General features: G+C 41.3%; 1 protein-coding gene across 1 annotated transcript; it reads left to right on the top strand.

Moving 5' to 3' along the window:
- On the top strand, window positions 1–27,388 carry LOC308132956 (transmembrane protein 132D; the record flags this gene model as incomplete). Its single annotated transcript, XM_080500187.1, has 9 exons — window positions 1–73; window positions 5,037–5,961; window positions 13,872–14,009; window positions 19,671–19,863; window positions 21,862–22,005; window positions 24,879–25,084; window positions 25,324–25,588; window positions 25,798–25,989; window positions 26,075–27,388. The coding sequence occupies 9 exons, from the start codon at window positions 1–3 to the stop codon at window positions 27,386–27,388; spliced, it is 3,450 nt and encodes a 1,149-aa protein (XP_080356313.1).
- Window positions 27,389–27,894: the final 506 nt, after the last annotated feature.

Genomic DNA, 27,894 nt, shown 5'->3' with positions numbered 1-27,894 from the left:
ATGAGCCTTTACTGGCAGAGCTGGAGGGTCTTGCATATATTATTTGCAACGATTACAACGATTCTCACACAAGGTAAGTCACCATAGAGTGTGTTTTGTTTAATCTGATATATTAATGAAGAATATTTAAGAGACCAGTGCAAGTGAAAGTGGAATGAATTAACCTAAAGCCTCTTGGGATGTTAATCGCTGTAGTTAATCGCTGAAGCATGCATTGTGTCTACTTTATTCACTGATGATCGAAAACCAACAAGCTGTTCGACCGAACTCTCCATTCTGTATACATGTTACTCATGGAAAGTGGGCCTCTCCTCAGCAGTGTCATGCCACCAGCAAAAACAACCCCCTCTGAAGTTTAAATAATACATAAATGTCCTCATTTGTGCCACAAACTTGCATCTTGCTCCACAATGATTCAGTGTTTGAGCGAACCTAACATACGTCATTATTGCTACACGGGAGTGTCACAGCAGTGAGTATAGTATTAAACATTTAAGATGAAATCAGTGAGGAGTAAAACCACTTGATGGGTTTGTATTACAAACATGTCTGTGAGGGATACTACTACTGGACTCTTTCATGGCTATTTATAGGAAATGCAAACTGGTAGATCTGTGTGCATAATGAGGTGACAAACAATGAGAATTTGTGACAAAACACATTTTTAAAGCAGCTGCAAAAGCTGGAAAAGTCTCATTAGACCATCTCTTCCTATCGCTGCACAAGCTTACACATTCCTCCATCTCTTCAGTTTTCTGTCCTCATCTCCCCCACCATGTCCTCCTGCATTTCAGAGAATTGCAAGCTGTACAATCAGTACTGCATCATCTCTGTATGTCTGTACATTATGAAACACTTTGTAAAGCATAAGAGAAAATAACATGGTGGAAACTGCTTTAACAAGACGGGTGTTGTGGGCAAACTTTCAGCCTGGCAAGAGTTTATGACCAGGCTTGTTTTTGCAGCTTTACTGTTGCCAGCTCGTACATCACTTTGATGACACATTGTAGTGAAAAGCAGAGCGAAGCTGCAGCAGAGTTGAGACGAGTGAGAAAATTTGATGCATTCTGCATATTAACATAGCCCAAGGCGAGGGACAATACAAAAAAAAAGGAAAAAAGGAAGCTTTGTCACTTTGATTATTACTCAAATCGAGCCCTTCTCATTGGCTGAAGTTGTGTTTCTGGCATATGCTTTTCAACATCTGCTTGATGTTCCTTTGATAATTAACCAAACTGCAACAGAAACTTTTTTTCATGAGTAATTCATGATCCTACTAACAGCTTCCCTCTCCTCTAATGCGTGCTACTGTTTATCTCCCGAGTGGACTTCTTAAGTGTCCTGCTAACAACACTGTCAGATCCTGGCGAGAACATTTGCTGAAATAAAGACCGACACGCTGGAAAGGTCAACAAGTCCAGAGACAAAAACACACACTGCAGGCACCACAATTAGGAAAATGTTTTACGCTACAGGTGTATTTTTAAAGTTGTGAGCATCTGGATCCTTGCCATTTCTTTTGCACTCTTTGGCATGGTGCTTTAGTTGACCAACGTGTGATCACCTCTAATGTCAGCCTGACAGCAAAACGTTGAGATACAAATACATCTTTTCATCTCTAATGCTGTAACACAGTGGCCTGTCTTCTGCAATGCTACTGGGAGTCAGCTCACTTCTGCAAGCTGTTTTGCGACATATGGTAAAAGCCATTAGTGCACATTAGAATTCACGATGGTTGCTCAGGCTTGCTGCATTTTAATGGAATAATACAAAGATTGATTACAATTGAAGAAATAATGCTCAAAGACAAGCACCAAAAAAAGCAGTTTGATGACGTGCCAGTGAGAAGAATTTAATGTGCCGCCATAAGACAAACTACGGGGCAAACTGTAGTTCATTAAAAACAACAGTATTTTTATTAAAACCGGTGAAGGGGAACATTATTTTTGAAATAATACCCTTGTTTAATGACTGAAGTCTCACACCGTTAAATAAGTAAACTTTGTAGTTAGTTACTTGTAGCACAAAGCAAATCTCACTTGTCTTACGGAACTTTTAAATGTTGATTATCATAAGAACTTTTTATTTCCTTTTTAATGCTTGACAGTGAAGCTCTTACTGGTTTGGACTCACTCTGAACATATGGGTGGACTAAAAAGTGATGTGATACATAAAAAGGTGCATTTGAATCAGTAGCGCATCCATTCCTGCTGTCAGTCAAGGGCAGTGTTGCTTTTAAATGGAATATGAAAAGCAGCTTTTCAATATAAATTCATACGTTTTTCTTTGTTTTTTTTAATTGGGATACTCTGAGAGGAGAACAAAGATTTGATTTACAATCAAATTCTAGCAAAAATGCAGCCCTCCCTCATAGCAACCATTAACCTACATACTGTGAAGAAAGAATTTAATCAAGCAATGGTGCAAGACGTTGAACATGTTCTGTCTGCAGGAGAGCAGTCTCGGGAAGGTGGCTTTTAGAGGCAGTTGGAGCATCTGCATGGCAACATTGATGCTTTCTGACTCAGCCAAGGAGGAAGAGAAGCTCAGGGTCTGAGTGATTTGAGGGGATGGAACAGCTGGTGCAGCGGATTTGCTTTTATGTTCATCAGTTGAAGGGGAAGACTCTCATCATTACAGAATTTTTGCTTACATGCTTGTTAAATTTCCGAAATGTTGCTGTGATGGAAAAGAGCCTGCAAGGTTTGCTGCATCCACGGACGGATTGCGTGCGAGGTGTGCTTCACTTAATTGCCCTCCGTTGGGTTTTTATGAGGTAAAAAGCATGTGAGATAACAAGGGTGGCACGGATGACCCATCAAACCCAACCGTGGAGCGTCAAGCTTGCATGTGAGGTACTTCGTTGCTGCACTCGCTTTGTACTCTCCCTCCTGGAGACAGTGAGTCCGTTTATATTCACTCCAGCCAGAGCTGCTGCCAGCTCTGGTATTAAACAGCACATCTGTCACTGTGGCCACTGGTAGGCTAAGCCAGGACAGCCCAGATACCCGACTTCAGCCTCTGCCTCATGCAGTGTGTCGCCCACTCACTGAACATGAATGACACTCGTGTCTATGCATAGAAATGGTTGAGGGGGGAAAAAAAAACATTCTGTTGTGTTCTCTCGGAGGCTGGCGGGCTGACATAACTGTGACACCTACAGGATACTGATTGCCGTGTCAGACCGTGGTGACAGGTTCCTTGCCTGTGTGGATGAGTTGGAATGAAAAGCTCTGATAGACAAACTCATCAAATGCCAGCAGCCATGAGCGACATGATGGATCAGTTTGACACAGAAAAGCTTCAACCTTCCTCACTGGATAAATAACAATTAATAATTCAATGACAAACAACACTGTGTAAGTCATCTTTTGTCAACATCTCACAAATACATCCCACACAAGGGCACAATTCCGAGCAAGAATGTACTCCATTTTTTTGTTTTAGTAAAGTCACTGGATGATCATGCACTCCGGTTTTGATTTGCTGCTAAGTCTGTATTTTTTTACTGTGCAATGCCATGCTTAGTGCAGCTTCATCCATTTTGTCATAATCTCCAGAGTAAACATCAGTGTTTTTTGTCCTTAATTCAACAAGTAGGGCAATTAACGACCAGATAAACATTGCACTCTCAGGTCAGCTGCTATAATCTTTATAATTCTATCAAAATGGATGTTTAATGAGGGCAAATGATGACCGGATGACCCCAGGCCTTTCACTTGTTTCTCATTACAATTTACTCACTATCAAGCTTTTAAAGCAGATCAGAGAATATGTGTGTTGCTGGTTTTTGCATATTCACAGATATAAAAAGATCATTCTTGGCATTTATGTCACTCAGTCACTAATCCTTGTAATAATTCTATAAATACACTGTAAATACATCAATCTGCATTGTACTGATTAAGGATACGTTCAGAAACGTTTATATGTCTTATTGGAATATTTCAATCAAAATCCAGTCATATATACTGTACATCCTGTTGTATATATGTTATAGCCAATGGAGGATCTGCCTGCTGACATTATGAAAATCCATATTAATCCTACTTTTTTGAAGGGTGATTTCAATCTTGCGCCAGATGTATCAGATCCCACCTTTCCTATGTATACAGGGAAAAAAGATCATCTGTGAGCGAAGTGAAACTTGGACACATGGAGAGGAAATTAAAAACATTACTGTAATGTTACACTATTACAAGCAGTATTTTCCAACTCTGTTTTATCGTTTGAATAATTTGTGTATTTTGTGAGTCAAACAGATTGTAAAAAGTTACTAAAGCACCACTTTGTCATAGGTAAACTTAGTCATAGATTTACATGACATGCATATTATTTAGGGACTGTACAGAATTTATTAGAGATTACAGCATGTTTTTTTTTTTTTTTTTAAATAGAGTGACCTGAACTTTCTTTCTCATCTATAATTTTTTGTGACATCCTTTTTTGCAAATGTTGCTAAAAGGCAGTGAAATTGTTTTGAAATTGGGCCATGCATAAAAAATAGGGCACTTTAACCCACTGAGTGCAACAGTATGTTGGAGTTTTATTAATGTGTATGTATGATGAGCACAGTTGGACATACAGATTGGAGTTTAAATATTTTCCTGGTCATACTAGGGCAAATTATTCATTGGGAGGACCTCAAACATGACGCCTGGAATTTGTTAGTCCTGACTGATTTCAAAATCATGAAAAATGCTTAAACAACAACAACAAAAGAAAACACTTCTAAGCCTCTCTTTTTGTAATTTACATAATTTTACCTATGTACTTTGATGCACGACTTTTAAGGTTAAGCTGATAGGCCTTTCAGAATAATACTTTGATGCTCCACTCAGCTGATAAGTTGGCCTTGACTGACTTTTGCCTTCAAGGCCGAATTTCAGGAACACTGCTTTGACTTGCCACTGTATTTTGTTCTAAAATAAGGAGAATTGAATTCTTCATCTCCATTTTTTTTGTTCAAAGTGCTTAGAATTGTAGTCATCAGAAGCCCACTAGCTGAGAATAATTTTACATTTTTTGCTTTGCAGATTTGAGCAGCAAAGAGCTGACGGACAGCAAGAGTCCCGTGCCTTTCCCTGTCTTCTTGCCAGTCAACTATGACGTGTGGGATGCCGACTACCTCTTCCTAAAGGAGGCAGGCCAGGACTTCATGAGGAACTTCAGCATGCAGAGCCACACGCAGCCCTTTGTTATTTTAAGAGCCAGCCGCCAGCCTGCTGTCAACGCCAGCTACGGCACCATGTCCACCGAGAAGCTTGTGCCTCTGGATCTGGTGCAGTCCGTGCAGCTCTTTAACACTCCGGAGGTCTTTACCTTTAACTGGAAAATCCAGGCCTTCGTGCTGACGCCTCGGGTTTTCTCCTCCAAGCCCAAAGTGCGAGTTCTCTTCTATGTTGCAGGGAGGGACTGGAGCAGGCGGGAAACGGCTGTGGATGAGCTACCGTGTGTGACAGTGTATGGCTTCTGGCAAACCCAGGAAGTGAGAGGTTCCTGCTCCATGGGAGGCGAGAGGGGGACCTGCATGGCTGAACTGGCTCCAGCACTGAGTTGGTTCGCTCCAGGGTCAGAGGGCACCAGCAGGGAGAGGCAGGATCCATCTGCTGGGAACCCTGTGGAACTATACTACCAGGCTCAGCCCAAAGTTAATGGGAGGTGTAATTCTGTGGATGGAAGCCGTTGGGGAGGCTCACAGCCACAGCAACAGCAGAAACAGCAGCAGCAGCAGCAGCAGCAGCAACAGCAGCAGGCTGAATACGTCCCTGTCACTCCCATGCAGAGGATTGGCAGTGTCCGTCTTCTCCAGGTGCCTAAAGGAATGGCAACGCTCTCTCGACTCAAACTCGGCAATGCAATAGTGATAAGGACGTCCTCCAAACCTCTGAAAAAGACTGACATTGCCACCTTCTACATACTCATGGCCAGTTCTGCTCAGCTGACCAACTTCACTCTCAGGTAAAATAACATTTCCTGTTGCACTGCCAAATAACACACTCCTTCATAGATCCGTGCAATTTCAGTGCAGTCGAAATGACCTGGTCACTGAAAAGCCAAAACTAGTTTTTGTTCATCCATTGTATTAGTCATCTTTCCTAATTCTTGCACAAATCCTGTGCTCTGAAAAAATAAGGGAGTATTTGAGAAAATGAGATTTAACATGGATTAAGGCATTTCTCTGAAAATATCGCCATAGTTAGCTGTCTTTCTGTGAAATGGGGTAGATTATTTGAGGGAGCACAGCCTGATGACATTAAGGGCTGTTTCGAGTGCGGCAGTCATCAAGGTTGACATGGATCAAATTAAATCACATATAGCTTGTGACTCATTATTTCCCTGCTTGGGATACTATTGAATGTACGAAGATCATGAGGATTACTACCATAGCTCAATTTGATATAAGGCTGTTCCCATTTTGCTGTGCAGAATGACTGGGATGAGAACATTTGGAATGCAATCTTTAAAAAATAGTTATTGTACTCGAGGTCTCTGTGACATCCTTGATCATAGAGCCTTATTTTATACAGATTTATATTTTCAAGAAATGCAACCATTTACTTCCCCAAAATTAAAGTCCCAACCCTCCCAAAAAGAAAAACAAGACAAGTTAGTTCACGTTGTTCTCTCTCCAAATGTGAATCTGTTATTCAGTTTCTCTTAGTAAAATGATGCAACATGGTAGACTGACACCTCAAAACTGCATTTAAATTTAGCCTACAACATTCTCCCACCATTTCATTGATGAGTTTCCTGGTCATCTGCAGCCTTTTGTTATCATCATCCAGACAGAGATCAAACAGAACCACATGGCAGCAAAAGCCAGATTTGTTGAGGTTAGCTGTCAAAGCAGACAAGCAGAGATTTACACTCACCTGATTAGCGGCTGGTTTTCTTTTTTTTATTATTATTATTCAAGACACTATCTTTCTTATTCCGAGCCAGTGAATAATGGTCTGTCAGTTTGCGTGAAATCTGTTTTCTTTACAAGTCTCGGTTATTCATTCGGTTTGTTTGAGCACGTCATAAATCTGTCTTTCATGTGCGGTTTGGCTTCCCATCATCGCATAAATGAACGTCTGCATTAATCTTCTCATCCGGTGCAGCTGAGTGACGTCCAGGAAGGCTTCCTGGTCTGAAACAAAAGACGGCATTTAAAAAGTATGTCAGTTCCTGGACAGTATTGCAGCGTGTCCTTGTAGGGGAACAAAAGCTGCAATTCACAATCAATATGTTCAGGAAAGAAATAAAGAGTTCCTGAGTTACTTCCACCTTGATCCGCTTGTTCTTACACGCTTCGGTGGAGAGGAGCAGGTGAGGAAATGATTAATTATTAATCTGCACTATGGGAGTGCCGGGAAAGGTGAATGTGAACTGAGTGGACAGCTGTGTCTCCATGTCACTTGTCCCCATAATCAAGGTTTCTCTCAGCTGCTGTTCGGTTCATTTCTGCTCCATCAAATGGGAACAATTAAACATGAAACCGAAGGTCTTCCATCCAATATTTCACAAGTTGCCAGAAATTCCAAGAGAAACATTAAAATGGTGTCATATACTTTAAAAGGTTAGCCCACGCATTTGAATTAATCACCTGGTTTCCTTTTTATTTTAGCCGAGGCAATGCAGCCAAAAAAAAAACCCGACATCCCCTCTTCAACCTGTCGCTTTTAATCATGGCTGCTTTAATTCACTGATAGTCCCTTTTAAGCACATGAACAAAAAGCTAGATAGCATTAATACCTCACCTCTTTTATCTTTTCCTGCTCACCAATGTTCTTTTCTTCAGCTTTTCCACACTCTTCCTCTTGCCTATTGTTCTCTCCTCACAGCTGTTACTTGGTTGGAAGATTGGCCATCTCATTAGGAAGCTTTGTAGTAATTAAACCTGTGATGGCCAATTATGTCGACACAGTATGTATGTGGTTCACCAAAGTTTGGGATTCCAGTGTAAACATACACTGGAAACACTTTCTGTCCCTTTAACTTAGATAGTCGTCGGTAACGCTGTGGTTTTCTCCCCTCGTCTTATCAGCAAATTAACAAGCACTGTGCATCCGGTCCTCAACAGCTGTCTGTGTGCTTTATCACTGTCTGAATGTCCCATTAAGCTCGGCTTAATACTCTCTCATCAGCATGATAAACCTGTTATTGATGTCTTTAGCTTGAGTCAAGGGACGTACAAATTTGAGGTCGATTGAGAAAAAGACAAGCCACACCTGTCCGTTCCAGCAAAATGAACCTGTCATTCTCCGAGAGGCTTTGATAAAGGTCAAAGATAACGTATTGTAACGCCGTAATTACATTACCCACAGGAAGGGCAATTACATGATCCTCTTTTGCTCGCGGAGTTGGGTGTCATGCAGCATGAGCAGACATTTTTCTTTTTGTTTTCTTCTGAGCAGCTATTAAAAGTCAGTGATGAGGCAACGCAGTTTGTCATTTTATCAGAATTTCATTTCATTGGGGCCCATAAATTAACGTTGAACGTCTATATCTACAGGACATTGTGTCAGTGAGCTTTTCAACCAGGGAGCCTAATCATTCATCTGTGTGACAAATAGGGCTTTTACATCCATTTTTAGTGCTGTGGTGCCTGCCATCTGGCATGAGTGTTGGCATGAGCGTTTTCTCCAACTCCCTAAACTGCTCCATAAGTACGATAAGCACGTTGCCGATGGCTGGCCATCAGACTGGCTAAACGGTGGACATTTGCCTGCATAATTAACGATTGCATCTGTTTCCGATTGCGCCGGGGTTCACGAGTGGCACTGTGGCCCCGCAGTGCTGCATTCAAAAAGCTGGAGACAGCAACACAAATTATACCAGGGCAGTAATTACAAACCCTATGTAGAATTTTGATAGCGGCCTGGATGATGAAATGCATCTGGGCCAGGGTGTCTCGCTCATGGAGAGGAAACAATCTATCTTATAGGGAGTTTGATCAAACTCAGTCTGCATCACCTCTCCGCCATTTTGACTTGCTTCATTTTTTTTACATTCATTGTTGGCTGCATCTCTATGATGAGTCGATATAGGTTTTCAAGAATACAACCTTCCACAAGTAAGTAAGGGTAGTTGTTGACTAATGAAGACCAAGGGCCATCGAGGTCCGCTATGAATGTTTGCTCGTATTTCTACGAGTGTGCACGCACGTGCGAGGGAATGAAGAGTATGTAGAGAGTGAAACAGCAGTGCCACTCATGGATTGCCTAGTCAGAAGTGAGATGGATGGCAGGTGCAGCACCTGAGAGCTGCTTTTCTCACACACTGTCGGCTTCGGTCTCCACAGCCATCCATCTTCTCTGCCCTGGTGCCTCCCCCTGCTCGCTGCCTCCTCAGGGTCTGCTAACTAAAGCCATGGACACTGGTTCCCGCTCCCAACCACTCAAAAGAAAAACGCCTCATCCAGCCGCAAGGGATCTTTTTTTTTTTTTTTTTTTACCTAACACAAGGGGAGCCGAGAGACAGAAAAAAGGGGCTTTAGATAAGTCTTCTTGTTACTGTCACTATTTATTAGTTAAACCCCGTTCCACTCAGCTCAATACACAGAGGTGTTTCATCACAGCATGGCACGTTATTCAGAAGCCATTACTAGATTAACATTCCTCCTAGGTTTTCTCATTAATACACTGAACATGCAATCCTGCTTACTTCATTGATTATGGTGGCTTAAAGCTGTTTTCCCATTGAAAGTAAACTGCACAGCCATAAAGCACTTAGATTTTTCGATATTCAGGAGTATTGCAGTTAAATAAAAATGGACACGTGACGTTGGTTGACCTCAAGCAGAGAAGGACCATTTAGCAGTTCGGATTTGGCGAATACTACAATGCAGTGCTTCTCAAACCTAACACGTGACTGTAACGCCATTACTTTTGAAGTAATCACTTGGTAAACGACTACGACAATTAAATTAGCAATGCACTTACAATTACTGAGGTTGCTCTTTGATTCAGCCTGATAGGAAGTCAGGTGGAGAGCTGCTGGATGCCTGCTGAGCCAACTGTTAGCTTTATTATCAGGATTATCCCAAGCTTTTGTCTTAAAGCTTATAAATTCACTGTACCCATGTTTACTGGAGGAGCAGCGCCAGCACAAACAGGACCTGTGAATAGTTAAACATGTTAACGTACTGCGTAAAACCTGCCACGCATGTGTTTGTCTCAGCTGTTGTGTTGCTGCCTCTTCTTAATGTAAATATGTAGCATGTAGTTGTGTAACTACTACTTAATTAGTCAGTTAAATTAGGAACTTGTAGCAATAACTTCAATGGAACATTACAGAAAAGTGGACTCTGAGGCCAGACCATTGTTGCACCTTTGCTTTGTGTGAGAAAAAAGGTTAAATAGGACATTTAATAATAAATTGGACGTGGGCGATATGAATAATTATAATAAAATGTCATTCTAAAGGCAAATATGCGACTGGTTACTTTTGGCGTGATGCCATTAATGTAGCAAACAGAGTGCCGTCGCCATCCTTTTCATTGCCTTCATCCTAATCAGAAACATGCTGCTCCCTACATCAAAACCTCTTGTATTCCTCTTTTCTCATTTCGACCGCACTGTTTTCCCCCTCAGTCGTTGGCTCTGCTGCCTCCTGGGAGCCCACCGACTGATAACAATGAACTGGTTATCCCTTTTTGTTCTCTTTCCGTCGTACGCTCTAATGCACAGAGAAGCTGGTTTCATTTACGAAACTAACAGGGAGGCCTTACACCACTCTTAGCTTTGTCGTTCCTTCTACTATATTTGAAGAGTGCTGCTCAGAGTTCGAGGTGATTTAATGAGTCCCGGTGCTCAATGTGAAACTTCAGTACACAACCCAAAATTCCCCAGGAAAATGTGAAAACACTGCCTTGAATGTTAATGACAGCAGACAACAACCCAACTTATCAACTCGTATTTATCTCCAATAGAACATAGACAATATACAAGACAGAAAATCTCAATTTGAATTTGATGGCAGAAACACATGGGTAATGGGCACAAATAAAAAATGACTATGCAGTATATATATTTTAAAATAATCTTTATATTTACTTATTTGACACAGCTTCGGAGACATGCAGCTTCTCAGATGTAGACAAGAGCAGAGGTTCATCAATATGCAAATTGTCTCAAATGAGTAAAATGTTAAATAAAATGCTCAGTGTAAAATTGTATAAAAACTTTGGTGTTTGATGGAATCAAAACATAATCAGGACAAATCTCTGTGTGCAAGAAACAAAATGAGAAGGTAAAAACTGGATGTTGTTGATCTTTCTTCCCTCACGCTGCCCTGGCTGCACACATGAGTCTCTGCTGGATATCACTGCATAGGCACAGGGACACTTTCAGAATTCACTTACTGTGAACACAGCTCACCGTGCAATCCACAAATGCAGGTTAAAGCTGTATCTTGCAGCCATGAATCAATATGTGAGCACGAACCACAAACTCTAAGTGAAAGCTCGATCGAAATTGAAAGTCAGTCGAAATGAAGGAAAGACAATGCTAAACCACTTACTGCAGCGTGGCTTCAGCATGGCTTCACAATAGAAGAGCCAAGGTGCTAAACTGGGCAGATGGAGGTCACTCCTTCCGCCAATAGAGAACATTTACTACATCATGATGCAGAAAACAAAGGCTGAGAACTATTGCACAGATAAAATTGTGCATCAGATTAGAATGGGACAATATGCCTGTCCTAAAAGACTCCCCACTTAATACATCTCATTTCCACACCATGGTGAACAAGGCCCTGTCACAACTTTTTTCTGATGTGTTGCTGCCATCAAATTCATGTGCTAATCCTTTAAATGCATTGGTAAAATTAATCAATTTCAACCTCTGATATGTTGTGTAGGTTCAATTGGGAAAAACAAATTTATCATATTGAAAAACTTGCCCAATAACATAATACCTGCTAATAATGCCATCATTTTTGACATTTTAAATGTAATAAAGTCAATAATGTAATACAACATTTGAGCCATTATCATAATAATATTTTGCCAAGTGGATAGTAATCCTTTGAAACTAAAGTTTATTTAGAAATAATAAGAGTAGCGGATAGTATAGTGATACTTTTTCATTGAGAATACATACTCCCTCACGATAATGGTTCTGAAAATGTCTTACTATATTATTATATTACTAGCAAAATTATCTTTATAACTTTTCAAATGGCCCAAATTTATTACATTGCTGTCAGTTATTATTGGCTATTAATACATTATTAGTTCCTGCAGGGGCTGTAATTTCTGAAACACATTTGCTGGAGCTAACAGTTGTAAAACTGACACAAATTCATGTGTTCAACTGTTCGGTTTGGTTAGTTTATGGTAAATAAACAGTAAATATTGTGTCATCAAAGTGTCCGCTGACTTTAAAACTGTGCCAGTCGGTTACATGCAATCATCACCAAGGACGATTTCAGCTTTTAGACCTCTGATCTCTCGGTGAACCTGCGTTAATTAAATATATCAGCTTCTGCAGTGAACAGCTGGAATGGAAAAAGTCATTCTCGAGAGCCGTGATGGCGCAAGAGCAAATCCGCTATTGAAGAAGATACAGTTCATCCCCCTGTGATTGTGACCTTCAACCTGTGAGCTGTCTGCTTAAACTGTCAACAGTGTCACAAATTGAACAAGATGAGCGCCATTCATTATTTGCTTTAGAGGATAAAAGAGGGACGGCACTAGGGAAAAAAAGGGAGACCTTTTTAGTTTTCCATTCCTCCTGTCATACCAGACAATATGGCACTACAGTGAACAAAAACTGTATATGCCAACAATCAGGAGCCACTTGAGACCTTCCCTCCAGATTACTTGTTGGAGGGGCAGATGTTGGCACAGATAAGGGATCACGCATATTGTGTACACACACACATACACACGCACACAAATGCGCAACATGTACTGAAGGCGGAGCGATGTCTTCTCCTGCAGCTTGGGTTCTGGAAGTAAAATCAAAGCCAAAAGCAGGAAAACTGCTCCGATTGCGACTGCGTCTATCACAGATTACACCTCCTCAGAGACTCATAATGCGCTCAAACCTTGTATTTATCTCAAAGATTCAGAGATAAACCAGGCAGCTTTGCATGCAGATGAAAACCCCACAAAAACTTACACAGGGATGCTTATGGCATATACTTATTTGAGACATCGAGTGCGAACTGCTGTCATGCATTCACTAAATCTTTTTAAATCTATAAGTACATATTAATATATACTAAAGAGCAATATAGAGACATTCCTAAAAAAATTGACCTCCTGCAAGCTGCTTATGCGAGGGAAAGTCCACTGGGAGCATCCGTACAACTGCATAATGTGGACCATCTACAAATTAGAAGTCAAGAAAAGCAACACTCCATTTGTATATTTCAAAAAATGAGAGCAGGCTGAATAAAAAGGACAATGTTTTCACTGGGCCTTCAATTGCTTGGGGGTGAGGACGTTGAAAACTACAGTCTATTGGCTTTCAATGACTTGACTTTTTTTTTAAGGGGGGACCAACATTAATTCTTAAAACTCTCACGTGCAAAATCAAACATATGAGGTTGCCTTCCTGTCACTGAAGTTATTTATTTTAATAATCATTAAATCGTTAAAAGCCATGATTGAAAATTGTAATTCGATTCTTTGGTGTGTATGTTTCCATTGTAACTCGGCCCGACCCATAATATAATGGGCATAAAGAAGTAACCTCAGACAAATGGGCATTAGCTTTGATTAATTGTACGCATTATAAAAGCAATTGAACTTGAATAAGCTCCAATGATAATGATAATAATACTATCGAGTCATTGCTGGGAATTTCTCTGGTTGTTAATATGGAAGGTTTCACATTGAGCACATTCCCGACCTTTTCGTTTCTGACTTTTCACAGAGCAACGGTAAAGAAAGGTGTGACCTTTCGCACAGCGACACCCAGTAACTCTTTACTGTGGGACATCACCCTGGATATGGGGGCGGACGGAGCCATCGCCGTGATCTGTCAGAGGAAAGCTCCCATACCGGGGAAAAGGCAAGTTGGTTTTCTTCACACTGTAAGATCTTATTGTGTGTCTTTCTTATTCTCTTTATCTATGACATTTAAACACATTTTAAGGTGATGCGATAGATCACTGGTTAAACTTTTAAAGTGTCGCTTATACGTATATCTTGTGCTTGGGCAAGCATATCAGTATTTTCCCATGCACCCGGGGACCACAAGACAAACCATTAGTAGTGTACAAGTGTGACACTATTTCAGTGCAAACATTCCTCTGTCCTGCAAGGACGTCTCTCATGTATTCTCTGAGCGCACATTGGCTGCAGGGTCAGCCTATAAAGCTGCCTCTTGTAAACAGGTAATGCTTCCCCCAAATTTATTATCCACTCCTCTGCACTTCAATCACTTCCAAACATTTAATAGCTTTTATTAAAAACCAACAAAAACATTGCAACCTGTGACTTAAAAGCTACATGCCATAACGGCTGAGAATATTTATTTAAAATTTTTAAATTCATTCATTTCAGGCAGACAATGTCCTGATTGTGATTGTACAATTCAAGTGTACAATTACTTATAGCTATGTATGTGTATGTGTATATGTATATGTATATGTATATGTATATGTATATGTATATGTATATGTATATGTATATGTATATGTATATGTACACCGTTAAACTCTAGTATTTTAAGGGTATTTACAAGACATCTACAGGTGGGTCTGCTCAAACCCTGCTCCTCGGTCTCTAAGCAGTACTTGTTCCTTAATCTCATTAAATAGGGCTACAACCTTTCCCTGACAACCAGCCTATCTTAGATGTCCTTTCAAGTTCAGCTCAGTGCGGCTTTATTTCATTGAAAGGGGATGAGATGAGTTCAATTAAGAGTTAAGTCCCATAAACGTGACTCTGCCTCTTGAGATTACAAGACACCTGTCTTAAAAAGGGCACAGACAACACGAGGCAAAAAAAAAAAGAAAAAAGTTTAGTACGTGTTCTTTCAGCCTTTCTCTGTCTCACTCGATTGCTTCCAACAGCAGCGCTAGATTTACAGGCTTATTAACTACTTGTTGTTATGTGCGGTTGTCAAATGTATCTTGTAACCGAACAGATTTTTCGTTTCCGCAGAAATCCAACATGGCTTTGTAAAACCTCGCTGTCTGTCCTTGAATATCGTGTGCGGTTTCTCATGAATACCTGGAAAATATAATACAGGCAAAAACCTAATGCAGCTGTGGCGGTGGATTTGTGAGGCAGTACTTTGATAAAAAGGTGCTTAAAGATAAATACTGGCATTCATGTGGCGACAAGGTCACAATGCTGGTCCACTGATGTCCCGCAGGTTGACCATGCTGACTGTTTTAAGTTGGCGTGTGGGCCCACCAATGTTTACTGAGAAACTGTAAACACAAAGTAGGTCAGTACAGGCTGATAAAGACATTAGCTTTGTGAGTATGTATGCTAGACAAATTGGAATTTTGCCTTGCTGAGTGCACTAAACTAAAAGTCAGAGGATAACCACTTTTTTTTTGTTGTTCTTATTGTTGTTGGTTTTTTGGGTTTTTTTTAAATTAAATTTCATCCTGAGGGAAATACAAATGTCTGCCCTGAATTTTATCTGGTGACTGTGGGGACGTTAGAATCACGAGCAGCACAGATGCCGACCTCCCAGTGGCAGTTAAGGACACGTGGGAACGTTTCTGTGATATTTATTCTTTGGAAGCCACATTTTTATCCTAATTTATTTAAAATTTACACTACAAATACATGATGCATTAAAAAGTCACATGCAGTGCAATTTGTTCCATCTGACTGTGATCCCACCGTTTTTGTGCACATTATCAGCGGTCTGATTCTATGGGCAAGTCATTGATGTGTGAGTCTCCTGCATGGCAGCTGTCACCACTAGTCCCCATCGGTGTGTGTGAATTGGTGAAAGTGACCGTGTAAAGCGCACTGAGAATGTTAAAGAGGAGTGAAAATGTGGAATATAGGTGAAATCCATCCATTCATCCATAATCTACACGGCTTTATACAGTTCAGAGACGCTGCAGCTGATCCCAGCTGGTTGTGGTTGAAGGCAGTGAACACTGTGATCAGTCCGTAACGCGGAGAGACAGAGAACCACCACACCGAGAGGCAGTTCAGAGTCACCAGTTAACCTCAAATGCACAATCGTGGACTCAGAAAAGCAAAGACAATCAACGTGTTCATGTCCAGGACATGCGAACTGGGTACAGAACCTCAAACTGGAGGTCTTCTCATTGTGAAAAACAAGAACAGTACCACGATTTTCTTGCAAATCTAAAACTGCAAAGCTGATGAAGAAAAAGAGTCTACCTCCAATGTGCACAAGAAAAAGCCCTAATACCAAAAACTCTTTGGTCTTTAAGAGCTTCATGTGGGTTCAGTTTCAGTAGTTTGCTCTAAATCAAGATTGCATTGCATGCTAACCTAATCTATGTTGCCAATATTGTGTTGACCTCATTTAGCTGTTTCCATGGATTATGACATTGTTTTTTACAACTTCTTTATGGGTTAACATGTTTTTTTACGCCATCGTTTTTGGTTAATCCTCTCTAAAATGTCATGAAACTCACGGAACCCCTGCAGAGAGCGTCTACTGTCACACCACTGAGGGGATTTCTCTGACGTTTTGCCTCCCTGGCTTTAGTGAGCACTAAAAGTATTTGCCATAACTGTACATTAAAGCTTTTTTTTTTTAATCCACCTCGTCACAGCGGCTTGCTTTGGATCTTAATATTAAACCGGTGCAACTCCCAGACACTGCTGACCATAAACAAGCAGTTGAAGTATCATCGCCTGCGAGCATTGTGAGAACAACAGCGATGTAAATAGCATGATGGCGTAGCATTCCTTATGGATATCTGTGTTAATGCTGACTTAAGAGGATATAGACATATCTATGCATATATCTTGTTTTGATACTTGATCAGAACACATTATCTTTTAATCTCAAGTCTCTGAGCAATATGTTTCATATTATTGAATTACACTAAGTCTCTGTCTTGCTTTTAACAGGCGTCGATACAATAGAGCATTACTGTGCATTGTTGTTGAGTCTCAAATTTAATGGAGGATTAACAAAATATGATTTGCACCTTCTCCTATTGTTCTTGCTTCAGCGCAAGAGGCTACTGGTGCTGGTTCTTTTCATGCAGTAAGAAAAAAACTTACTGTGTCTCTGCAGCACGCTGACACAGACTTATAACACATGCACACAAATGCAAAGTCCCATAATGTCCATGTGGTTATGTGCATGCTTAATGTATTTTTGTCCAACGATATATCTTCTCTTTTTGTTCAATACAGGAATGAAACCCAGTATACAAACTTGGGCCATGGGAGAAAATTGAATCCATAGCTAGACACTTTGTTCTAGGCGGCATCACTGAAAAGCCATTAAAAGTTACAGAGGCTTATATTTTGTTATTTGGAGGATGCCACTGTCCTCGGATCGCCTTGTATTTTGCTCACATTTAACACTGCGGGCCACTCCAGGCTCAGGCCAGCAAGCAGAAATTCAGATCTGTTCTTTTTCAGTTTGGTTTGTGAAAAATGCCTTGAGATGCAAAGTCGTCTTCAAAGCTAGAAAAGAAGGGGGCTGTGTCTTGTCACAATTACTACAATCATATCCCTGTCCTGGAAAATGTGTGTCCTTTCTATCCATGGGGCCAAATTCAAAACATGTCACGATGCATATTGAGCTCCAAAACTCCACTCGCTAGCTCAACAATCTTCTGCAATTTTCTTTCAAATGCAGATTTAATGTTTGATGATCGGATTCATACAATATAGCTGCTTAGTGTTCATTGTTGTCTTGCTCGTTGTGCATACGTTGTAGTCGAAGTGTTGTTTATGCATTCTGATTCATCAATAATTTAACATCACTATGCTATATTTCTTTTTAATCTGGTCAGAAGGTTCTATATCGGTCTCGCTCTACTGAATTTAACTTGTTGAGACAGGTTCAGAAGAAAAATTGAAATGCATGGGTTTGGTGTTACGGTAAATATGGCATCATCAATTGAAGGGGTCAGTCAATTTGTCAGTGTGACATTAAAAACAACAACAAAGACAACAAAACTTCTAAAATCTCCATATCCAGATCAGGCCAAATGAAATGTGTGTATTAACTAACCGGGCAGCTTTCATATGACTTTCATAATTTTGTCTTTGGCACAAACAAAATCAATAATTCCAACTTGTCCTTGTTTAACTCATGTTGACAGAATGATTGTGATGCATACATGCTGAGTTTGTAACGTGTGTACCAAAGGCATTCTTTCCTGTCTGCTTCCAGTTGAAGTCTATATTATATGAGTGTTACAACACATTAAGATAAAGGAGAACATAATCTTTTGTTATTTTGAGATAAAAAAAGAACTTAATCACATATTAATCAACAGCTTTATGTAGAAAAGCAAATGTGGACATTTTACATGATCCCATTTAGCTCATTGAAAGATCTGATCACTCTTGCAACAGGCTGTCGAAAATAAAACAAGTCAATAAAAATACATATGAAACTATTCCTCCCTTGCACAACAATTCTGTGTATTTAAGAGGAATGAGAATGAAGGTTATCTTTTTGCTCATGTTTTGATGACACACTACTATTACGTTGAGCAGTTGTTTATACCATTGCCTCATGAGAGAGAAGGCCACCAGGTCGAGTCCAGGGTTGGACCTTCAATGGCCGTCGGTGTGAATGGGTGATACTTCATGTAGTGCTGACCTGTCCAGGGTGCACCCTGCCTTTTCCCACAGTCAGTTTTGATCCTAAGTAGGACAAAGCCCTATATAATATGGATGAATGGAGCACTGCACAAATCAAACGTCACTACAAATCCCCCTGTGATGTTAGCTAATTGGTGGACACATCTCACAAATACAGGTGTGGGTTGAGAGTACTGCTAAAGTATTAAAGATCAGCTGAGGACTGAAATGTCACTAAACCAAACACCTAAGAAACAAATACTCATTGCCAGTGTTGTTGTAGACTCCTGATAAGATTTTCAACATGAAAATTCAAAGAATCCTAATGCAATGTGTGATGACATTAATCACGCTCTTTGGTCTCCGGTGCCAGGATTTGGGCTCTGTGTTGACTTTTAATGTGCCGAGAGCGCTGAGCCATTGAGCAGTGATGCAGAAAATGCAACCATCAAAACACTGCAGATATACTTTTCGAACATAAACTGAGAGATTACAAATTGAGACTTCATATTAAGCATCAGAGGCTGTGATAGAAAAATGTATCTATTTCTTTTGCCCACCAATGCACAAAATAATAAGAATTAGAGTCTCTACAAGCAAAAAATGTTTTAATGCAAAAACTTGCTCAGAATATTGAAATAAACATTGGGATGTTGCTGTAACATTGTAGCCTCTCTTGACATATGATGGGGTAGTGATGGCCTTATGAAAGGTTGCAGGTTCGAATCCACCTAGAGGACAGGTCAGTACAGTGGGTCATTGAGCAAGACCCATGACCCCCCCATCAGCTCCCGGGAGCCCCCTGATGTGGCTGCACCGCCACATGGGTGAATGCAGCAAAGATACATTTCCACAAATGCATTGATTGTTTCGCATTTTTAATTTGCTGTATTACCATTCCGAGTGTTATGTGCCTTACCTTATGTATGTTATTGCTTTGCTTCCCATGCAGGCTTGAAAGCAGCCTGCTGGAGGTACTTCAGATGGATTTTGAGGTGGAGGAGCTCAGCAGTCCTCTCGACAGTCAGGTGATCATATGGAAACTGGAGCTACCTGCCGCCTCCAAGACCGTGGCCAAAAGTGAAGGTGCCATGAGGATCTACACCACTCAGAGAGACTTTGTGGGGCTGGCTCCTCTTGTAATGGTGAGTTAGCTGTCAGGTCTTTCAGGCCATACCCAATACTTATCGAAACCGTCGATGAGGTTACTGACAGCAGCGTTTCCGATAACCGCCAACGTCCTTAGACGGCATCCTTTGAGCGTTGGTGCATGAGAATATCATAAAATGCACTTTGGTCTGATCCATCCCTGTCTCGTTTGCATACACAGAAGGCTGGATATGCTTCAGATTGTTTAGTAAATGGGTTCTATTTTGAGCACACAGTGACCTTGTGTTGTTGACTGTCAGCTTGCTGATGTTTCTCCTCTCTGTTTCTCTGCTCAGTTCTGGCGTGCAATATGTGGTCATCCGTTCTGCTTTACAGCTGCTTCGTGCACTTCTGTTTCCGTGCCGTGGGACTCTTTACCATGCCGCCCCTATAACTGATCCATACTCTAATTTTCACTTCTATGGTACATTACATTACTTTGAATGACATAATTGCATTGAGTTGTTAGAGACTTTAGTCAATAATCTCTCACAAGAATGTTTTTTTGAAGGGATAACTTTATTATAGGAGATTTCCCAATAAAAAAAAGTTCATCATTGTCCTTTTTTTGTATATTTGAAGTGGTATGTTATTCATTCTTCACAGACTATTTGCTGCATTGCGATCATTACGGTCCTGTGGTGCTTGAAGTTATGAGGACATGCTCAGTATCCAGATTTCTGAATTTGACATCGTTCATCTCTCTTGTGGATTAGAAGCTGACCTCAGGCCGACGGCCAAACATGAAGAGATTTGATGGTTGGCTCCGGGGAACATTAGCGCTGACTGATCACTCTTATCCTTGCTCCATGAACTCCAGCTCGTACCGCTGCTCAATACTTCTATATAATGGCAAAATCCTCCCTGACACAACCCTCTGATCGGTGGCTTTAGTTGGGGGGAAAAAAAGTCAAGTTATTTCAGGTTCATTTAAACCAGTTTTCCAGTCAAGGGACACATATCCATCTGCTTCATTTTCATACAGAGATTGGCCAAGTGTCTCCTTAAATTTGATTTAGCCGATCATTCACAGAACCCAACCAAGCTGCTCTGCACTGCTCTCATACTAATTCACACATACGATATTCCATTATTTCAACTTCATTTGAAACAGTATGCATTTCTTTCTCTTTTTTTAATTTTTAAGAGGGCAGCACATATCCATCTGCTTTATTTTTCTATTTGATTATCCAAGCACGCACACATACACTATGCATGCCTGTCTAAGCACATATACCCATAACTACTCCCGCAGTACCAGGATAAATTAATTTCACTCTTTGTGCTGGCAAAAAAAAAAAAAAAAAATCACTGCAATTCATGGAGCCATTTTATACAGAGTCCTATATAATTTTTCTACTGCTCTCACCTATTAAGCTGCTTAACTTACAATGGATAGATATATCCATCTATAGGACACAACTAACATTAGTACAGAAAGAGGCAGGGATTTAACCACTAACCGGCCATTTAGAGACAATTGTCTGCTGTACTTGCTGCAGCTGCCCTGTTTTTTTAATGACACAGTGAGCATTAAAGAACCGGTTGCCCTGTAAACGTGTGGAGAATATTTCTGATCTCCGTCTCCAGTTATTTGGCCATGTCTGAAGTGATACTGCAGCCCTCTGACGGACAGGCCTATGCAGAGGAATCCAAGATTAGCTTCCTCGTCCATGAGGTGACCTGGCCGTCACCCAGTTTTGACTCTGCTCCCCTCCTGGCTTTGCGAAGGGCGACTGGCCTTCCTCACAACACTGCAGAGTCAGTGCTACACCGAGCCTTCTCCTTTACTTCCTTCCTATATTACTCCGCTTGCAAAGAACAGTTTGCTTTCCAGCTGCTGCATTTCACAAAATCGGAAAAAAAAAAAAAAAAAAAAAAAAGATGTTTCGCGACAGAGTTAGGTATCGGATTGAATTATTATTTATTATTGAATGAGAGAGGTTTCTTTATTTCATGGCTGTACCTCATTTTTCCTTTCAATGTCTCTGCAGGACACAGAGATCCTGAACACAGCCGTGCTGACTGGAAAGAAAGTGGTCATGCCTGTGAGGACAGTAGCAGTGGAAGAGGACGGAGTCGTCACAGATGTGTCCGACTACACAGATTGTAGCTCCACGGATGAAGATGTTCTCAAGGTAGAATTTCCTCCTGTGCCTTCAGACGTACAAAGAAAGATATGCTTCTGATTCTTTTTTTGGAGCTTGTTTGGTTCCACACCTTTAAAATACAATATGTCCAGTGTTAATAAATGAGAGTGACAAGCAAGGTGATAATTAGCTTGAAGATAGTTCAGGGTTTTTAACACCAATTTTTGACTTTAATTACTTTTCTGCTGCAGTGCCTTTGTTTGAAAACCGCTCGATAGCAGGTCATAAATTACAGCAGAGAACAATGAGAGTTGTTTGCGTCTCGTCCAGCCTCCCTGATGCTGAGGGACAGAGGGCAATTTGGAGAGGTTGTTAAAAGAAATACTCCACAGGGGAAAGGTTGGCTTGTGTGCCATGGGAAGGACAGCCACGGACAAATAAGTTGCTCGAAAGTCACTTCGGCTCTCTGTCTCTCTTCCACATGGTAAAACAAACTATTAGCAGGGCCCAGACAACATCACCCATCAATCTTCCCGACAATGAACAGCTACTGTGCTAAATTGCTCACCACAAATGACCTCGCAGTCCACCACTGTGCTCCCATCCCATGGCTCGTCCCTTTTATCCTGTGAACCTGCACACGGCTGTCTGCCAAAAGCTGGCTTTGTTTACTGATGAAAATTGAAAGTCAGGCCCCCAGCCCTTCAGGTCAGAGGCTGTGAATATATTTGCCAGAGATGAACAAAGAATAAAGACATGCAGTGGACTGCAGCCTCACTTTTTGCACGGTCAAATATCTCCCAAAATGGGCCTTGAAAAACAGCTGATGTCTCAGCTGGTAAATAAACTGTAAATTAGTGTTGCTTTTAAAATATCGCTCTGCATAAGGCGATGAACCACCCCTTAGTGTAGGATATACAGTAAGTGTACATGCATTAGGAGCAGATGGGTGTCAGTTAGAAGAAAAGCGGGATTAGTGGAGGATGTCAAGGGGATGGATGTAGACTAAATAATTCTTTTTGCCCCTGTAATGTAGCCGCCTTTGCTGTTTTTCTAAGCTTATTGTAGCTCATGGTGTATTTGCTGACCAAATACAAGCTTGAGTCGCAAATATTCCCTTTAATCTTCTTAGTCTAACAGCTCAATTCAGATATCTTTTCTCCTCTGGTGCGCCTGAAGAGTATCAAATCTGCTCGCGATAGACAGGGAAGGATTTATCGAGAATGGACAGCTCATGACACAAACAATAGAAAAATGAAATATAATCTGTAGTTGTGAAAAGGTTTCGGAAATGTGCACAAATGATTCAGAAACATGAGATATATGAAGGCACTCTCTTTGTCACCTCTGGGTTGAAGGGTTGATGCTTGAAACAGAAACATATCACACTTAAACCTGTGCGTATTTGATGAAACGGGACATTTTCTGTTCAGACAAATAACTCAGCTGGAATTTACCCATTTACAACACTTGCACTCACTCTGCATAATTAATGAATTCCTATTTGACTTGTATCATTCGTACAGAAAAACTACAGTCACAGTCGTGTCAAGTGTGGATTTCAGCCTTTTTAATTTATGGCTGTCTGTTAATACTGTACCCAGTGATGAAAGTCAAATCCCATTTTAAATAAATATCTTTTTTGACACCCGAAACACAGAGTGCTAGATATTCTTGGCCACAGAATAGGACTGTGACCGGGATGAGTGGGCGGATGGCACATTGAAATGGCTTCCCATTTTAGCTGATGCTTCAGAATATTATTTGAACATGGCTCACATTAAGTTCAGTGGAGCTCTTGGAAGATGCCTCTTTAAAAAAAAAAAAAGAGTAAAAAGAGCAAATTGCCACAGATCAAGGATGACTGGTTGACTGCCTCCACACTGAATATAAGCAAGAGAGCCAGACACAACTTTACTTAAAATAAATCCTCCCATGTCCACTGTTCCAAGCTTGCTTTAGACATTCTCCCTGACAACTATTCAAGGGATTCAGCACAACATTTTCTGCAGTAAATTTTTTGTTTGTATGCAAAGTGGAGCATGGGATTATTTGTAGAGAAGTGGCGTTTGTACCTCATTTGGCAGCAAGGATGACACATCGTGATGTGGTCATTTCAGAGCAGTGGTTATGGCTGAGTGACACTCGGATGCAATGATGACACAAGATGGGCACAAAAATAGCATATTCCTGTGACAGCACATCCCCAAGCAAACCGTTAGATTCACGCAAATGAGAGTGGGATTCTATTTGCTATTCGTATTCCTCCTTAGGCTATCTGTCAAAGTCACTGTTTTTTCCTGTCCATTCCCCTGTGCAGCTCCACCAGCTAGTGACTGAATTTCAATGTTGTGTTAATTATCCAATTTGTTTAAAGCAGCTGAGAGGCTGTTAAGAGGACCAGAGAAAACCTCCCGACACATGTCTCAAAATGTTCACCCAATCTTTGAGCAGTTGCCCAAACTTACAAAGGTCACCTTTGAAATTATGCAGTAATGAATGCAGTTGGCTGTGAAGGACTGACGTTCAGCACAGCACTGCATGATATTTTGATTAACATAAAACTGCAATGCTGTCTTCTCCTCCCGCTTCGGACCGGTGATCATTGCTGTGGTTTATTACAGCCAGCTGACATTACCGTGGTAACACATGCAATGGCAAACTCCTACGAGGCCATTTGTTGTTGTAAGAATGGCCTATTTGTTATAATAATGACTTTTATGAGAATATGTGATTATTTTTGTTGTTGTTGGTTATATGACAAAAATCTCCTTCACCGACAAGAATGTCACTCTGAGTTTGATATAGATTGTTTACACGGGCTCACTTATACGAACGCTTTGATATTATCTGGGGAATTAAAATAAGATATACATCTTGTGATGGATTAGTTACTTTTTGTATTATCTCCTTTTATCCAGGTGTCAGACAGGTGCAACTACGTTTTTGTCAGCGGCAAGGAGACGAAGGGCAAAGTGAAGATGATAGTGAACTTCACCTACAGCTACCTGAGCGCTCAGCTTGAACTGGACGTTTGGATGCCTCAGCTCCCCCTGCAGATTGAAGTGTCGGACACAGAGCTGAGCCAGATTAAAAGCTGGAGGGTTCCTATCCTGACCTCAAAAAGGTGAAAGTCTTAGGCTGTTTGTCATCCATAAAAACTCCCTTGATCTGTTTTGTAGCTGTGAATTCAAAAAGCACCCGACAAATCCAAATCATATCTCTCCGTGGATTTACGTAGGTGTTTGATTCCATTGCATAATGTATTACAGTAGCTTGATGTGATCCAATCAAGTAAAGAGAGGGTGCTGAGTGATTGGAGTCGAGCAGGCGTGACCAGCATGGCCGTTTCTCTACTTGTAACAGATCTGGTTGGAACAGCGAAGAAGAAGATCGGAAGGGGAAGGGCTGCATGCTGCAATTTCAGCACGCACTGGTCCGCGTGCTCACCAGCTTTGTGGCTGAGCAGGGAGACCCTCGGGATCCCAAAGCCTACTTCCTGGGTTCTGACTGGCAAGTGGATGTTACAAGATTGGTTCGCTACTTCATGAAGGTGGAGGACCCTCGCGTGGCAAGATTACAGGGAGGAAGAGTGCTGTCGGGCAGAGACCTTGGCACTACTACCATTCAGGTACTAAAAATAACCACTGCTTGGATGGACCTGAGTTAAAAGACTAATGTTTGCAATTAAAAGGTGGAATTACATTTTCTTTCTTTCTTTCTTTTTTTAACCATGTCAGATGCCATACTTTGAGCCTCATAGCCCGAATTTGTCTTTTTGAGGATATACGTATAGTCTTACACACCCCAATGAAATGATTTTATGTTTTTGTGTGGCAGGTGTTTTCTCCACTGTCTGATGCTATATTGGGTAAAACAACCATCCAAGTTGTGGATGACAAAGTGACCATCACAGAGTTGGGCGTCCAGCTGGTCACTGGCCTCTCAATGACCTTACAGCTCAGCCCTGGAAGCAACAGAGCCATCTTGGCTACCACAACAACACAAGAGGTGCTACAGAGCCCAAAGCAGGTACTTGTTTGTTTTTTAATTTGTTTTTTATAATTTCTTCAAGACTAAGAAAAATAACAATTTCTCTATTTTCTGCTTCCTTCAGGAAGCTTTGGTCAGTGCCTGGATACAATTCAGTGATGGCAACCAAACCCCTCTTGACATCTATGATCCAGCCTACCACCGTGTGACTGTGACATCTCTAGACCAGGGGGTAGTGTCAGTTCAGAGCACACCTCCAGTTGTGGTGGCAGAGGGAGAGGGTGAAGGTGTCCTGGTCAGAGTAGAGATGTCCATATGTGAGGTCTGCCAGAAATCCAAGCGCAAAAGTACAGTGGCGGTAGGCAATGGCAGTCTCAAGGTCAAATTTCAGGTGAATGCTCGGCGCCCAGATGGCAACACCAGCAGCTTGGATAGTAGCACCGTCAGCAACAAAGACAATGGCAGCGACTACGGGAATGACGGCGAAGAGCTGGATGGTGATCGGCGGCAGAGGAAACCACAACGAAACTCTAACTCAGACAGAGAAGAGAGTGCCATGCAGAAAATCACAACCACAATAAAATCCACGGAAAAGACACTGATAACCAGCGGCAGCCTCGGAGGAGTGGGTAAGACCGGTAATTCTGGAAACCCCGGAAGTCCGACCAGAGGAGTGAATGTCAGTCTGATGAACAGCCCCAGTGACAGCAGCAAAGGATACGGATCAGACAATATGATCGTGGAGGACATGAGCAGTGTTAGTTTTACAAGCACCGTGAAAGCTCCTGGAAATCTTGTCAATTACAATAATTTTCCCTCGAAGGTGGAGATATCTGGGCAGGACACAGAGGAGGTAGATATTAGTGGTGAAGACATGTTGGTCAACAGGCCTCTCACAGACTTGGAGATTGGCATGTACGCTCTGTTGGGCGTCTTTTGCCTCGCCATTCTGGTGTTTCTGGTGAACTGTATCTCATATGTTATCAAATTCAGACACAAGAAGCCTCCCTCTCACGGACAGGAGCCCACGGGACACAGGCATGACTGGGTGTGGCTCGGCACGGATGCCGAGCTGGTGATGAGCGTGCCAGGCAGCCCTGTCCAGCAAGACTCCCAGACGGCAACCACTGTGATAGACATTGGGCCCGATAAGACTGCCTCTCTTTCCAGAAGGACCAGTTGCCTGACCCCTCTCACAGACTCGCCCATAAGCTGTGTGGGTTCCCTCAGGAACAAACCTTTGCACACCGAGTCTCTCCATTCACCCACAAGCAAGAGAAAGAGAGTGCAGTTCACTACCTTCTCCTCACTGGAACGCCAACATTCGCCACGTGTCCCACCCAGAGAGAACGGCCACGGCATCCACTGGGTTGGAAAGGAGGACAGTTGTAGGGAACAACCTCAAGTGCCCATCACAGAGCCCAGAGACCACTTATAATAGAACATATGATCAGACCTTACATGTACAGTAGGTGTGGCTTTGATCACCTCAATGCCTTTGTCGACTTTGACAACTGTAAAGAATATGTGGTTTTGGAATTTCTCTCCTCTACATTTCATGACCTATTAAGGCCTTTTACATGTACATGTACTGTATATTATTGTTAATATTGGAAAGAGGATCAGTATGAAGATATTTGAGATTGCTGATAGGATGAGACTCTTATTTACACAATGTTCAAAGCCACCAAATGTCAATGCTGCATGTGGATATCTAAATTTGTGCACTCACGTATGAGTAGAATCCTTTGATCACACACAGAAAGAAATACCACATTTTGAAAAAAACCCCAACAAAAAAACAACAAAACACACACACATATATACATATACATACAGTATATATATATACATACAGTATATATATACATATATATGATATATATATATGATGTATAACAAATCTCAGTCACACATTTTAAGATTTCAACAGAAATCTGACTT

Source organism: Blennius ocellaris (genome assembly GCF_963422515.1).
Source record: "Blennius ocellaris genome assembly, chromosome: 7".
Taxonomy (NCBI): domain Eukaryota; kingdom Metazoa; phylum Chordata; class Actinopteri; order Blenniiformes; family Blenniidae; genus Blennius; species Blennius ocellaris.
This window is presented reverse-complemented; position numbering and strand designations above follow the sequence as displayed.